The sequence below is a fragment of the Aythya ferina genome (assembly GCF_964211825.1).
Source record: "Aythya ferina genome assembly, chromosome: 1".
In the NCBI taxonomy this organism is placed as follows: domain Eukaryota; kingdom Metazoa; phylum Chordata; class Aves; order Anseriformes; family Anatidae; genus Aythya; species Aythya ferina.
Window position 1 is genome coordinate 17,341,576 of NC_140296.1, and position 14,168 is coordinate 17,355,743.

The following is a 14,168-nucleotide window of genomic DNA, read 5'->3' on the forward strand; positions in this document are numbered from 1 at the left end:
AGGCCTGGGGGTGTCAGCCAGGGCAGTGATCCACGCAGGGTCCAGGCACTACATAAAGAGCACTTCTGACAAGTATCAGAGTTGCTGATACCACATATCTCACACCTCTATTTTGCAAGCAAATGTTTTTTGTACCCAAGCGCCACTTTTGTTAAAACAGTTAGAAAAGATTGATAGAAATAACCTATAAACGTGTCCCGTATCCAACTGCAAGAATTGGATTGATTGCATCCTTCTGAAGGTTCATTTATCAAAGTTAGCATTGTTTTATTTTAATTGTTACTCAAAGGGAACAACTACACAAGTACAAGCTACATTCAATTTATTTTTCACAATAGCAGCTAGTGAAAGTAGATGGGAGAAATGCACAGGGTTTGGTAAGAAACACACTCAGAGACGCACGTGGGCACAGAAGTCCTGGGGACTGACTGGCCATCCCAAAAGGTCCTTGGAGAGCTGGGATTCTTGGAGCAGGCGGCATCCCACAGCTTTGGCTCAGCCTGCACAGCAAGGTGAGCCCCTGTGGCAGCTTTGCCTTTTATAGTTTCTGGGTGGCCCAGCTGAGTGTCCCAAGGCCAGCCACCTGCACATCCCACCCCAGTTCATTTTGGGGCTGGAAGCTGTGATCTCCTACGTGATTCATGCAAACCCCTCTTCTTCTGACTTAAGACCTGCCCTTAGTCAGGCCATGCTCTTCCACACCATTGAGCTGCAAGGTCTACCAGAGCCTACGTGGAGCTACACTTACCTCATCTCACCCTTGTAACCACCTAACACGTTGGAGTATCAAAACCAGACTGAGGCAATGAGAAAAGTGGTCACAGATGTCCCCCACAGTTACAACAGGCTGCGAGAAACACATCACCCATCTCCTCTCTCCCTTTCCACTCTCCAAGTGTGCATCCATACAAGTGTCCACTTGCTGCAGATCTGCCAGCAGCAGCCCACCTGCCAGCTCTGCCAGCCTCCTCCTCATGGCCCCCAGGCCCACAGCCTCCTGGGATTTCTGTGAATTTGTCCCCAAAGCAACCAGCAACCTGTGGGTGCCTGCTATCCTCTGTGGTCCTCAGGCCTTACAAGAAATCTGAGGAAGCTACTGCTCAGCAGACTGACCATAGCATGATACTGAGCTGAAGATCCCTGAGACAAAGGAATTCCTCAGGAGGGCATCCATGCTAACAAAATCATTTCATTGCCAGGGTAAGGGTATTTCAGCAAGGCACCCAAAAAGAGGTTTGTACCACGTGGAAATGAGGACTGCGCACCCATCTCCTCCCCTGTTCCCCTCTCCTTCCCTGTATTATGCCTCTTCCCAAGACAGCAGACAGCACACTCTCCTCAGACACATCAAATTAAAGTCATGGAGATTATTATTCCTCTGGTTGTATCTTAGGGAGAATAGGAGGAACAGGACTCCTGAAGAAGCTGGTGAAGGGCCTGGAACACAAGTCCTGTGACGAGCAGCTTAGGGAACTGGGTTTGTTTAGTCTGGAGGAGGCTCAGGGGAGACCTTACTGCTCTCTGCAACTGCCTGAAAGGAAGCTGTGGGGAGCTGCGGGTCGGCCTCTTCTCAGATAACCAGTGACAGGACTAGAAGGAATGGCCTCAAGTTACACCAGGGGAGGTTCAGGTTAGAAATGAGGAGACATTTCTGCTCAGAAAGAGCAGTCAGGCACTGGGACGGGTTGCCCAGGGAGGTGGTGGAGTCACCGTCCCTGGGGTTGTTCAGGGAAAGGTTGGACGTGGTGCTTGGGGACATGGTGGTGTTGGTGGTAGGGTGATGGTTGGACCAGATGATCTTGGAGGTCTCCTCCAGCCCTAACGACCCTGTGGTTCCATTATTTTAAATGTTCCCCCGTCGCCACACACCAGCTCCTCGCCCACCTCCCCCTCTCCCCGCTCCGTGCCCGCCATTTCCTGCGGGCTCCCTCCCGCCTTTCCCTCAGGCTCCCCCCATCCCCACCCCGGGGGCTTCCTCTCTGCGTCCCCAGCACCTCCAAGAGGAGGAGGAGGAGGAGGAGGAGAGGACAGAGGAGGAGGAGGAGGAGGCGGCTGAGGAGGAAGACGAGGAGGAGGCGGCCCAAGCGGGAGGGCTCTGCCGCGTCGCCGCAGCGCAGCCGAGGGGAGGGCGGCCCCGGCGGGCAGCCGGTGCTGAAGGGACAGCGGCCGCCCCTGCCCGCCCCGTCCCGCCCCGGGCGGCCGCAGGGAGCCCCCCGGGAGCGGGGCGGGGGGGAAGCGGCCGGCTCGGGGCTCCCGTCCCTCCGCCCGCCCGTGCTGCCGCCCCCCCTCCCGCCCCGCTCGGCCCCCCCCCGCCCGCCGCCGCGCCCATGCCGGGCGTTGGGGCGATCGGAGCGCGGTGCGGGCACCGCTACCGCCACCGGCCCCGGCCCCGGCCCCGGCCGCGGGAGAGCCCCCGAGAGAGCCCCGAGGAGGAGCCGGGCCCGGGCGGGGCCGCCATGGACGCGGCGATTTGGATCTACCAGTTCCGCCTGATCGTGCTGGGGGACTCCACCGTGGGCAAGTCCTGCCTCCTGCACCGCTTCACCGAGGGGCGCTTCCCCGGGCCGCTGCACTCCGACCCCACCGTGGGGGTGGACTTCTTCTCCCGCCTGGTGGAGATCGAGCCCGGCAAGAGGGTCAAGCTGCAGCTCTGGGACACGGCCGGCCAGGAGCGCTTCAGGTAAGGGGTCCCCCGGCTCCCCGGCAGCCCTTCGCCGCCCAGCCCCAGCCGCCAAGTGGCCTCCTGCCCTCCCTGCGCCCTGCCTGGGGGTGCCGAGCCCGCAGCTTGGTGGCCGGAGGGCCCCGCAGCCCTCCCCGCTTCTGACTTTGTCATCGCCTCCCCCGCAGCGCTGCCCGCCAGCTCCCTGCCCTCCGTCCCCGCAGCACCGCAGGCCCTGGCACCCGCTGGGGTGTTACACCTGCCTCGGGCACCTGCTCTGCTATAAACCAGGGCAGCGAGAGCGCAGCCCAGCCAGCTCCAATGCTGCACCGAGTGCTCAGCCCTCTCCCATCCCCTCTCTGTCACAGTTTGCATACAGCGTTGGTTTGGAGCCAGGTAGGTGTGAGCAGGGCGCTATCACGCAGCCCATCTGCCTGCTGTGCTCTGTGCTGCTTCACCCATCACTGGGTCCAGCAGTGGGGTTGCGATGGGTCCCCACACCGGCGACAGCAGAGCCCTTTCTGTTGCCTGGCTTCCTCTGCAACAGTTGTGCAGAGCCTGGCACTCGGCTCAAGAGGTGGGGTTTCAGCATCTTACCAGGGGAGGTGAAGCCTCGTTCCATAACAAGCACCACAGTGAAACAACAAAAAAAAACTTTCCTGGGCATGCATGAGTCACAGGCTTATATATATTTTTGCAGGCAGGCCTCTGAAGGGTTAGGAAAGAAATTACCAGTGATAATGGCAAGCTCTTAACATTTTTCATCCTCCTCGTGCTTTCCAGCAAAGAAGGAGAAATCCTTGTAAACAAGTGACTAAGGAGGTATAATCTCTTTATTTTGAATTTGCTGACGAATAGCCAGGATGGCCAATGACAAGGCACTTGACTGAAAGGAATGCAAATACAGAGTTTTGCATACATCCTAACTCCAATGATAGCCATCGTTTACAAGGGGATGCTCAGGGGATATTCAGTGATGAGTCATGCATTCAGCTGCTTTAAAATTTACCAGGAGTATACATCTGTGTTTTTTCCAATGCCCAGCAGATACAAGCTGGGGGAAGTAGTTTTAAACATCTGTGGTTGTTTTTCTGCTAGAAGTTTCTTGTTGTACCAAATATCGCAGCATTTATTGCATAGTCTGTTTTGCATGTACTCAAGTCAATTATAAATATTTTACTAAATTATACACCACAGGTTAAAAACTTGCATGTTCTGCTCTCTGCTATTGGAGAAGTCTACACAAGCAAGGATAGTCTTGGGGAAGAACTAATTATTCTGAGAAATAATCCAATTTTGCGGAATGCCGAGCAGTTTGCAGTTAACATTCCCAGTTGTGCTCTAATTCACTTGCATTGGTACTTTACAGGAGGTAAAACCAGCTTTAAAAGCTCCTCGGGGAGTTCCCGTGTGCAGGACAAATGCTGGCTGTATAATCACCCCCTTCTCTTGGTCCCAGCCATTAGGGACGTTGCCCGGGGACAGGTGGGACTCACCTGCCATCACACCATCTTGAACGAGAGCACTTATTTTCTCAGAGAAATTGCTTACCTGTGCCTAGTTCATTGATGCCTCTGTATTTGAACTGGGTTTCTTGCATGTTCTTAGAAATCATCCGTAACACGCCTCGTTTGCGTTACTGCTCAGAGGAAAAGTCACTCTTAACGCTTCCGCAGGCAAGCTGCGAGCACAGTTTACTTGTTATGAGCCCAGCCAGTGCGGTTACTTATTGTATCTGTGGGGACACCAGTGGGGCACCAGTAAGTAGGATCTCCCATGGTGCGGGCTGCCATACAGACAACGTGCCTCGTGTCAGTGCCTCAAGTGGGTCACTAGAAAAAGAACCTACAGACCTGCTTAGCATAGACTCAGGTCCATAACGCAGACTAAGGAAAAGAAGGGATTCTCCCTTTCTTCTTAACTTGGGGTTAGTTGTCATTTACAGCAGTCTGCTGCTCTGGCTGTTTGTTTCACATGGTCTACTTCGCTGTGATTCGTTTGGTTTAATTTTCCTGTATTTAAAACCAACAAAAATGAATTTTAATCATGGAACTTCCAAGGCTATGAAGCAATGCTGCTAAGACAGAGAACTGATTTCAAGAAGTTAGGCACATAATACTATGGGAATGCCTCAGTTATGTTAACCCCGATAATATAGCAGACTATGATATTAACTAGGTACGTTCTGTTTCCAACACATCTTGAAAATAAAACACTACCCTTACTCTTCTTTCTGAGCAAGCAGTATGTATTTTCAAAATTGCTGTCATTATAATGTAGTCTTTAGTCCTAGTATAAAGTAACTCCTCAAAACTAGATAAAGCTTTCAGTGAAGGTTTGGTTCATCTGGTAAGCATCAGTGAAATCATAATGAGAAAGAAACACTATGACTGATTTAAAGTCATCCTAAAGCCATGGACTGATGTGATTAATACTTCTTCTAATTCATTTTCAAAAACAATTGTTCAGTGGCCGTCATCTTACCAAGACTTTCCTTGAGCGTATTAATTAGGGTCTTACATCTTTAGCCTAATATTTAGATCAAGCTAAGAAGATGACTTCTTTTTGAGCCTTTACTTTCCCCTGCCATTATGCTACCGTAATCAGAATAAATGAGTGGAATGAACACGTGCTCTACGTGGGAAGTTATCATTTCAAAAAGAATTTACAATCTGCATTTAACAACTACTCCCATTAAAACTAAAGACTTTAAAGTTATCCTTTGTAAAAAAAAATCTAACATATCATTACTGTACATCATAACATATGCCTTCTTGAGGAGTAGTCTCACCTCCAGCAGTTCCAAGTGTAGATCAATCTGGAGGAACCTTACAGCATTCAATATCAAGGTGTTGTGGTTCCCTTTTTGTCCTTGTAGTCTTACCTTTTAACAGGTTCTGGTCGGGGGAAAAGTGATTTTCTCCAGCCTTTTATCTGTATTTACCTTTCCTTTATTACAAATGCCAATCATTTTCCAAAAGGAGCAAAAATATTATTCATACAAGTATTTTTGCTGAAAATCAGGATTAAGGACAGTCTAGAGGATGCTAGGACAGTCCGTATTTAACAGCAGCATAGTTAAGGAGCTTTGTAACCTAGATTTTGTTTGTATGGAGTGGGGGAGAAAATAAGAATTACCTTTTCAGTAGTGTTTACATCAGTTTTTGTAACTTTCAGACAAAGATAGTATAATGTGTTACATATTATACTGGCCAGAGACTGCAGCATACCCACTGTCAATGGCCGATGTGCCATGCACTGCAAGGAGCTGCACTGTGAGGAGCTGCACAGCCCCGAGACCCCAGGCAGAAGGGGTTGCACTCACCTCTGTAGGTAGGAGGGTTGTTTCCCTTTCCTTAGTGCTGCTTCCTTAGTGCTTTTTCCTTCCTTTAGTACCTACTTCCACTTGAAGCAGCCAAACTCCCTCCTGAAACATTATCAGCTTGCGCCTCCAACAAGGCACACGCAAAGGCATTGTTAGGACATTTCCATTACCTATTGCTTCGAGAAGGGTTCAGAGTCTCCTGTGAAAGAGAAGTGGAGGGAGGAGGAGAGGAGGCAGCAAAGAAGTATCAGGCACAAAGGAACAGAAGAAAAACGAAGTGTCATAGGCAGAATGATAAGACACGTGAAAGGTAGGTGCGGGGATGGATCGGAGAGTTCAGTCCCCTTTCATTCAAAGCCACAGGCAGATTTGCCAGATTCTAAATCCAAAATAAGATGTGCTTCCTACTTCCAACACGTAGTCTGAAGGCTTTTCAGGAAAGCAGACTTCATTGCCTGCCATCTCCCTCATTTTAGAATGGGGGAAGAATGAGGGAAGCCTTTAGAAGAAAGGCTGGTCTTTGGCCATTATTTTTTCATCCTAATCCCACCCTGTCCTTGGCTGAAGGCTCTCCCACTGCCAAAGGAAATACTCTCCTCTCCCTCCTTCCCCACAGAAAATGAATCATGGTGCTGCAAGTGACGCATTCCCTTCCATAATGATAGTTTTATGGCAATTAATTAGCTGAACCAGAATTATCTGTCTACATAGGAAGACATTTCGGGAATTTAGGATCTACATGGGGATAACTGGAGCAATTGGAATCTGAACATCCTTTACGTATAAGCTGGACAACATTAAACCTTACCCACCATCCGCTCCTCATCCTGACCCTAAGGTTTTCTTCTTCTCTTCGAAAAGGAGTTCTCTTCATAAAGGAGTTAAAAACATTTTGCTTTTGGAGTCTGATCCTGCAACGCTTACCAAAGCGTGTGTAATCCTGTCAGGGGATTCTCTGCTCATCAAAGAATCCAAGGAGGGCTGGTCTGGTTTTGTCTAGGGTCCATACTCAGGTATCTTGTCTCTGATAGAGTCTCTGAATTCTCCAGGGTACTCTGCTAGCCAGTACTTTCAATTTGAGGGATTTCCTGAGACTGATGTGGTTTATCTATTTACTAAACCTCAATCAGTCTCTTGTTTGGTCTGCTGTGCAACACAGACAACCTCTCTGCATTCATAACATCTTTCCCAAGGAGATCCACAAGTCTACCAGCTGCTGCACGAAGAGCCAATTTTTCAGTTTGTTTCTTTTGAGTCTGGCTCCCAGCTATACTTGGCAGCCTCGAGCTTTTGTACTTGAAGAGGTTAACTTTGAATCTTTATCTGCTCTGCCTGTGGCACTCGTGGTTTTGTAGACCTCTGTCGTATTTGCACCACATTGTCTCTTTTTAGGCTGCAGTGTCCTCGCCAGCTTGGGATTGCTTGCTTTGTTGAGATGGTGCTGCTGTAGAAGGGCAATGTCATGTGTTGAAGGCTTTTTCCTTCAGTTGTATCAGCTGAAGGCTGCTGAGAAATACCACTTTAAAAGCTATTAGAAGATCTAGGGCTAGATATCACTTAGTTGCCTGGTTGCTGGGGTGAGATCCAGAGCCTTGTATTAGGAAGGTTCCTTGCACAATGCCTGAAGCATCAGACCGAGCACAGCCTCAAGTGGGACGTGTCCCAGGGACAGCAAAGGGGAAGTGATGGGGGTGGGAAAGGGACCAAAACCAACCCTGCTTTGAGGGGCTTCTGCCACGTGAAGTGCACAGCCTGGAGTCACCTCCTGGGAGCAAAGGTAGGAAGAGAACAAAGAATGCCCTCCCTGTTCATGAAGTACAGGTGCCTGTAGCTCCTATAAAATGCAGCTCTTAGGGTTCTGAGCACATCAACAGTCTGCAACCTCTTGCTTTACCAGGGGCCTGGCTGCTTGGCGTCCAGCCAGTTCTTGCTGTTTCTTTACAATAACAACACAAAACATTCCTGCAGGAAGCAGGAAAAGTGTGCTTGGACACATCTTTCCTAATCTCGGAGTGCATCTTACCAAGAAGGCCATTCAGGGGTCTGGGTCAGTGTTTCTCACTCCTAATGGTGGCACTGCACAGAGAGGAGTACAGGCTTTTTGAGCCAGAAGCAGGAGTACAACTCCAGACTGGTGAGTAAGGGCTTTGCTCTGAACAGCAGCACTGCAGTCTGACCAGTGTTGTAAGTCCTTTGTGCATTTTACATTACCTGGCTAAGGGATGAAATATCTGAGTGCTCCTGGGTTCAGAACTTAAGAAGTGCACCTTGAAAAATCCCTGTGAACTTGTCTCTCATGCACAGATCCAACAAAAGAAGAGAGTATTCCTCCCATCACTCAACTTCTGCGTTTCCTTAGATGAGCCCAGCACCTCCTCTTCCCCTGAGGGCCTACGGCCAGTGGCCCCCAAGCTTTCCAGATGACTCTCAGCCCTCCTTATCTATTGCTGGCCACCTTGCACACTCATCATCAGGCTTTTCGGTGAAGACCTACACAGCATATTGACATGGTCTGCACCATCTCTAAAGGTGGAAGTGCTCTGAGCAGAACGCTTGGGGTGGCCTCTGTAGCGTGGGCCCTGTGCACAGGGCCCTGTGCCTGGTGAAGCGATGCATAGGGAGCTGTGTGAGAGGTAGGTGCTGTCACTAAGAGAAAGCTCACCTGCATTTCCTGAGGAGCTGGAATCCATCTGAAGGTGTTTGGTGTGTTCCCGAGGAGCTGCTCCTGGGACACTCGGGTTGGTTTCCGGCTGTGACAGGAGCCGAGGGAAGGCAGGCGCTGCCCTGTGAGGCGCTCCCAGCCTGCGCAGAGGCAGAGCACACAGGCCCTGCAGAGCTCGTCTGGGCACCACGGTTAGATACAGAATCATAGAATCACTGTCATTAAGGCTGGAAAAGCCCTCCAAGATCATCTGGTCCAACCATCACCCCACCACCAATGTCACCCACTAACCCATGTCCCCAAGCACCACGTCCAACCTCTCCTTGAACACCCCCAGGGACGGTGACTCCACCACCTCCCTGGGCAACCCGTCCCAGTGCCTGACTGCTCTTTCTGAGAAGAAATGTGTCCTCATTTCCAACCTGAACCTCCCCTGGTGCAACTTGAGGCCATTCCTTCTAGTCCTATCACCAGTTATCTGTGAGAAGAGGCTGACCCCAGCTCCCCACAACTTCCTTTCCATGCAGCTGAGTGGAGCACAGCTAGAGATGTTGGTCTTTTAGCTCTGCCTAAGCCTTGCTGAAGGCACCTAAAAGTCCTATAACCTTTAGGCATAACATTAATGAGGTAAAATTTGCTCTTGTACTTAGTTTCATAGGGTGAGAGAAAAAAAGAAGCAGAGACTTACCAGACCATGAAGTACACCCACTTTACACAGTTCATTTTCCAAGTAACTCTGACATCCACTGATACATTTGTCCATACTTACTCTACTCTAATTGTCGTATTTAAGTCAAATATTTTGCATCTGTGGGATGTTTCAGATACTGTTGAACAACCCACTATGTTCGTGTGCCCAGATGTTTTTCCCAGTTTTTGCGATGCGCAGCCCAGAGTTACAGATGCTTTTTAATCATCTTTGTTACAGGCAACATATACAGAAAATTAAATATAATGGCCTAGATCGCCAGCTAGTGCCAGTTGGCGTAGCTCTGCGGAACTGAGTTACAGCCAACAAGGGTACACAATTCCATGTGTAAGCACGCAGTAAGGCAATAAATACTGCTCTTCAGTGCTCCACTTCACAGACACACGATACAACATTATTCTACATAAAAATGCTAAGCAAATGATGCCATGCTTTTTCAGTACTAACCTTTTTTTTCAGCTGCTAATATATTGCTTTGGCATAACTGCTTTCAGGACAGGTTCTTTTTCTTGAAAATTGGTTGTATTAGCTATCACTTTTCGAAACCAAATCCTGTTTTTGTCACACACTTCAGCTCTGTCTGGAACAACCTGAATTGTTTTGATGTATTCATCTGTCTTTGCAACTGTTTTACTGAAAGAAAAAAAAAAGAAAACCTGAAGCAGATCGTTGTGATATCTTTATTTAGTACTTCACAAAATACAACAGCCTTTATTTATGGTCATTTTTCATACCCAGGCTATGTGAGTAAGTTGAGGGTGAGACCCTATTGTCTGCAGATTTAAACTGCTCAGAGATGTACTCCATGGAGTACTCTGTTGCTGGAAACATAGGAAAGATCTTTCTAAAACATTAAGACAAACAACCACCCCCCCCTTTATCTAAATAAAACCCATTCAAATGCAGTTTGCTGTGACTACATTAATTTAGTTATGCCAAATAATCTAAGCCTTATCTAACTGCACTTACCTATCTGCAATATGACTGCTGCTCCTAATTATGCCTCGGTGTTCAAATTGTTAGAAAACACTATCTGAAATGTGATTAAGTGAAAATCAAAGGGAGCTCCTCTTATGGCAAGATGCAGCTGTGTGCCATTCATCCTGATTCAAATGTTTTGAAGCTCCATTCTCCCCATAATCTTAAGATAAAATATAGTTAATTCCTTAATATATGACAGTTAATATAGATTTTATGTCTCATTTCATCTGGAGAATACTTACATATACACTCTTGCTATATGTTTACGCTACTACTATAGTGCTTGCATCCACTTCTAGGTAGGCCATTCCTTCCTTTAAAATGTCGCTTCTCGCCTTCTCCATCCTGCCCTATTGCACATGATTACAGACTTAAAATCATTTTTTAGTCCCCATATCTTTCTCTACATTCTAATTAACTTTTTTTTTTTTTTTTTAATATGTTATTATTATTCTAGAGCATATTAAAAATCTTTCTGGAGGAAGGGTCTCCTTCTTCCAAAATTACTTCCAGCGAATGGCCTGGAACATAGAGGGCTGAAAAGCAGAAAACATGTCCACCAATCCTGGAAGTGCCAAAAAATAATAAACGTAATTAATGAAGAGCTTGTGAACCTCCACATGAATGATATGCTGGAAGTAGAAGTGTTCTTTGTCAGTGCTGTAACAAGTGTGTGTTTGCCCAGCTCAGTTAATATTATACAGTGTTGTTGAGGGAGCTTCCTTCCTTGGTCAATTGACCTCTACAAGCACAAATAACTCGGGATTATCTGTACAATATTTTCTATCAAACCATTAGTCTGTAAGGAATACAAAAGGATACAGTTTACCTGTTTCATTTTAAAATGACTGATTATAACAGAGTGAAGTGAATATTCATATAAAACTGAAGGACTCAGACTTTAACAAATGCTGTCTATATATATATATAAATATTGTCCTGTGAACATGTGCAACAGTTTGCTAATAAAGAGTACTTTGCAGAAAAATTCAGCGTTCAAAATTGGCAATAGAAATGTTGACTTCAAGAACATTTAGAATATGACTTCTGAAGTAGGAAAAAAGAAAAACGATCTTTTTTTTTTTTGTGTGGAAAAGGTAAATTAATAAATTCCAGTTAATTTCGAAAAAGCAGTTAGTTCATAAATCTTACAGTGGGTCAAAAAGGAACATTATCACATGGAAACGTATCTTGTTTACAAATAAAGTGAAAAAATATTTTAATTTTATTTTTTGTGTTTTTCTTCACAGATCAATAACACGATCTTACTATCGCAATTCTGTCGGTGGCTTGCTAGTGTTTGACATCACAAATCGGCGATCTTTTGAACATGTGAAAGACTGGCTAGAAGAAGCAAAAATGCATGTACAGCCCTTTCAGATTGTTTTCCTGTTAGTGGGACATAAATGTGACTTAGTATCACAGCGTGAGGTTACAAGGGAAGAAGCTGAAAAACTGTCATCTGCCTGTGGTATGAAATACATAGAAACCTCAGCAAAAGATGCCACAAATGTTGAAGAGTCCTTTACAATTCTTACGCGAGACATCTATGAACTTGTAAAAAAAGGAGAAATCACAATACAAGATGGATGGGAAGGTGTTAAGAGTGGCTTTGTTCCAAACGTTGTGCATTCATCAGAGGAAGCCGTAAAGCCCAGAAGACAGTGCATCTGCTGAATGTGTAGCATGCCAAAGAGCACATCAGGTGTTCAGAAGACGACTCCAACCTAAATAACAGAATAATAATTCTGAAACAATATGAGATCATGGCATAGCTGAATCATAGGATAATAACTTGGTTTTGTGTCCTTTTGTCTAATTCATAACTTCATAAAGCTTTAAGTGTTTTCTTTTTTTTTTTTTCTTTTACAGAGTACAATATCTTTGTGTGGTCTTCAGGAAAAGAAATTATAGATTGCTAAAGGAAAAATTAATCCTATAGCAAGACGCTGTGCAAGCGCAATAATCACCGTGACAACATCCTCTCTTGGGCTCTGTACTTTGAATACAGTTTAAAATCAAGCCCTGCTAGGTGAGGATGAGATGAGCTTATTACTTTTGTTCATCCTGCCTTAGTTTTGGACAAGAAAATACCATACCTTATACTTTTTAAATGTGATTCTTTACTCAAGTGCAGCATTGCTCATCAACATTGAAGTTTAGTAAACTGTAGAATTTCATAATAAAGATAATTCTAAATAAAGCAAGCTGAAAGATTGCTCCAATAGCAAACACTTTTGATATGATTATGAATACAAGCCTTACTAAAGAAAAAGAATGTTTTAGAAAAGATGATTTATTTGTATATGAAAATGGGTAATAGAAGCAATGAAATTTAGCAATGAAATTTACTATTAAATATTTTCTGAATTGCCAATGAAACTAAATGTAACATCACGTATGATCCAGCTATTTTGACTTGTATACAAAATAGATTTCCCAGCTGCCTGTGTTACATTTTGGAGGCCAGATCCTCAGCTGGGTAGTTACCATAGCCACACTGATGCCTAAAGAATTGCGTTAATTTACACAAACAATTTCCATATCAGCTTTAAAAAAAAAATAAAAATCTACTTCTAGCTAGATGTAAAAAGGAATTTAAAAGTGCTGCAACCCATGGGGACCCAGACCTTGCATTTGAAGAGAATAAGGATTGGTTTAATCTCAGCCAACAAATGTTAATTGGTTGCCCAAAAAATAAAGGTTTTAAAACCAAAACTGTTACAAGTACAGTGTTTGGAGAAAAAAGAATTTCTAAAATAATTCTTGGCTACAGGCAGCAAAGTTGGAGAAGCCCTATTCTAAGAAAGCAACACACGATAGCTTTTAATAACAATAATAATAGGAGAAATCTGTGATCATGTAGCATTTTACTGAGCTTGAGGTCATCCTACTACTACTACTCTGAATATAACACACACTAGCTTTACGCAAACTGTGCCCTGTATGTCTAGCACTTAAATAACAAATGAGTCTTTGTCTATTTTATCTCTAGTAGTGTAACAAGGTGGCTTGATCTCCAGAGTTGATAAGCATCTACAGTTTACCTGAGCATACTCATAACCTCTGAACATCAAGCCAATTACTTTCATATAAAGACGTGTTTTCAGGTTACAATTCTCCATTTTCATGGTCAAGGAACAGGTCCATCTAATCTTAACTTTTTTCTTCAACAGTTGTGCAATTGGTTTTCCTTCAGATTACTTTTAGGTCCTTTTACAAGCCTTTTGTAAATATTACATGCTGTCAAGACAAGTTGGTTCCAGTCAATTTCTTCATTTAGGGCCACTAAAAATCATTGTCTTCTGAGGGAACAGAAAGGTTATTTTTTCAATAGTCTGAGTCTCATTTGCACTGAGGCACAGTTATGCTGTTGTAGAATGATACAGAGGCCTTAATATAAACAGGAATCAGCCTTAATTCGTTAGCAATTAAAATAGTTAGGTAATTCTAGTCTCAGCATGCCACAAAGTAATTGCTGTGAGCCTGATTCTCTATTAAACTACACATTTTAGTCATTTCTACCAATTCCATTTTGATTTGAGGGCATTTTAGGCACTCTAAGTAAACATCCATGACAACAGATGCCAAAAGCAAGTGCAGAAATCAGGTTGTGTGCATTTGACACTGATTATCATAGTGGGCCCATGTTGTGTATCTCAAAAGATCTTCTCTTAGTTGTTTAAGAGGACAAAATGGACCAATAAATAAACCGGTGGCTGGGGAGCCAACAGGCCTGAAGTCTGCCACTGGGTCACTGTGTGTTTGTGAGCAAGGCATTTAAGTTTTCTGTGCCTCACCTGTATCTCAGAAATGGAGCTGATCGTTCTTC

The 14,168-nt window shown here is 45.2% G+C and overlaps 1 protein-coding gene across 1 annotated transcript; it reads left to right on the forward strand.

Moving 5' to 3' along the window:
* The first annotated feature begins 2,146 nt into the window (after nucleotides 1–2,146).
* RAB39A (RAB39A, member RAS oncogene family) lies at nucleotides 2,147–12,179 on the forward strand. The gene is made up of 2 exons (XM_084507298.1): nucleotides 2,147–2,680; nucleotides 11,587–12,179. The coding sequence occupies exons 1-2, from the start codon at nucleotides 2,328–2,330 to the stop codon at nucleotides 12,011–12,013; spliced, it is 780 nt and encodes a 259-aa protein (XP_084363424.1). The 5' UTR covers nucleotides 2,147–2,327; the 3' UTR covers nucleotides 12,014–12,179.
* Nucleotides 12,180–14,168: the final 1,989 nt, after the last annotated feature.

Bases quoted from the DNA above. Each gene is read 5' to 3' on its own strand.
- RAB39A (XM_084507298.1), top strand. From the start codon at position 2,328: ATGCCGGGCGTTGGGGCGATCGGAGCGCGGTGCGGGCACCGCTACCGC. The intron at 2,681-11,586 runs GTAAGGGGTCCC...TTTTCTTCACAG, and splicing joins GCCGGCCAGGAGCGCTTCAG to ATCAATAACACGATCTTACT.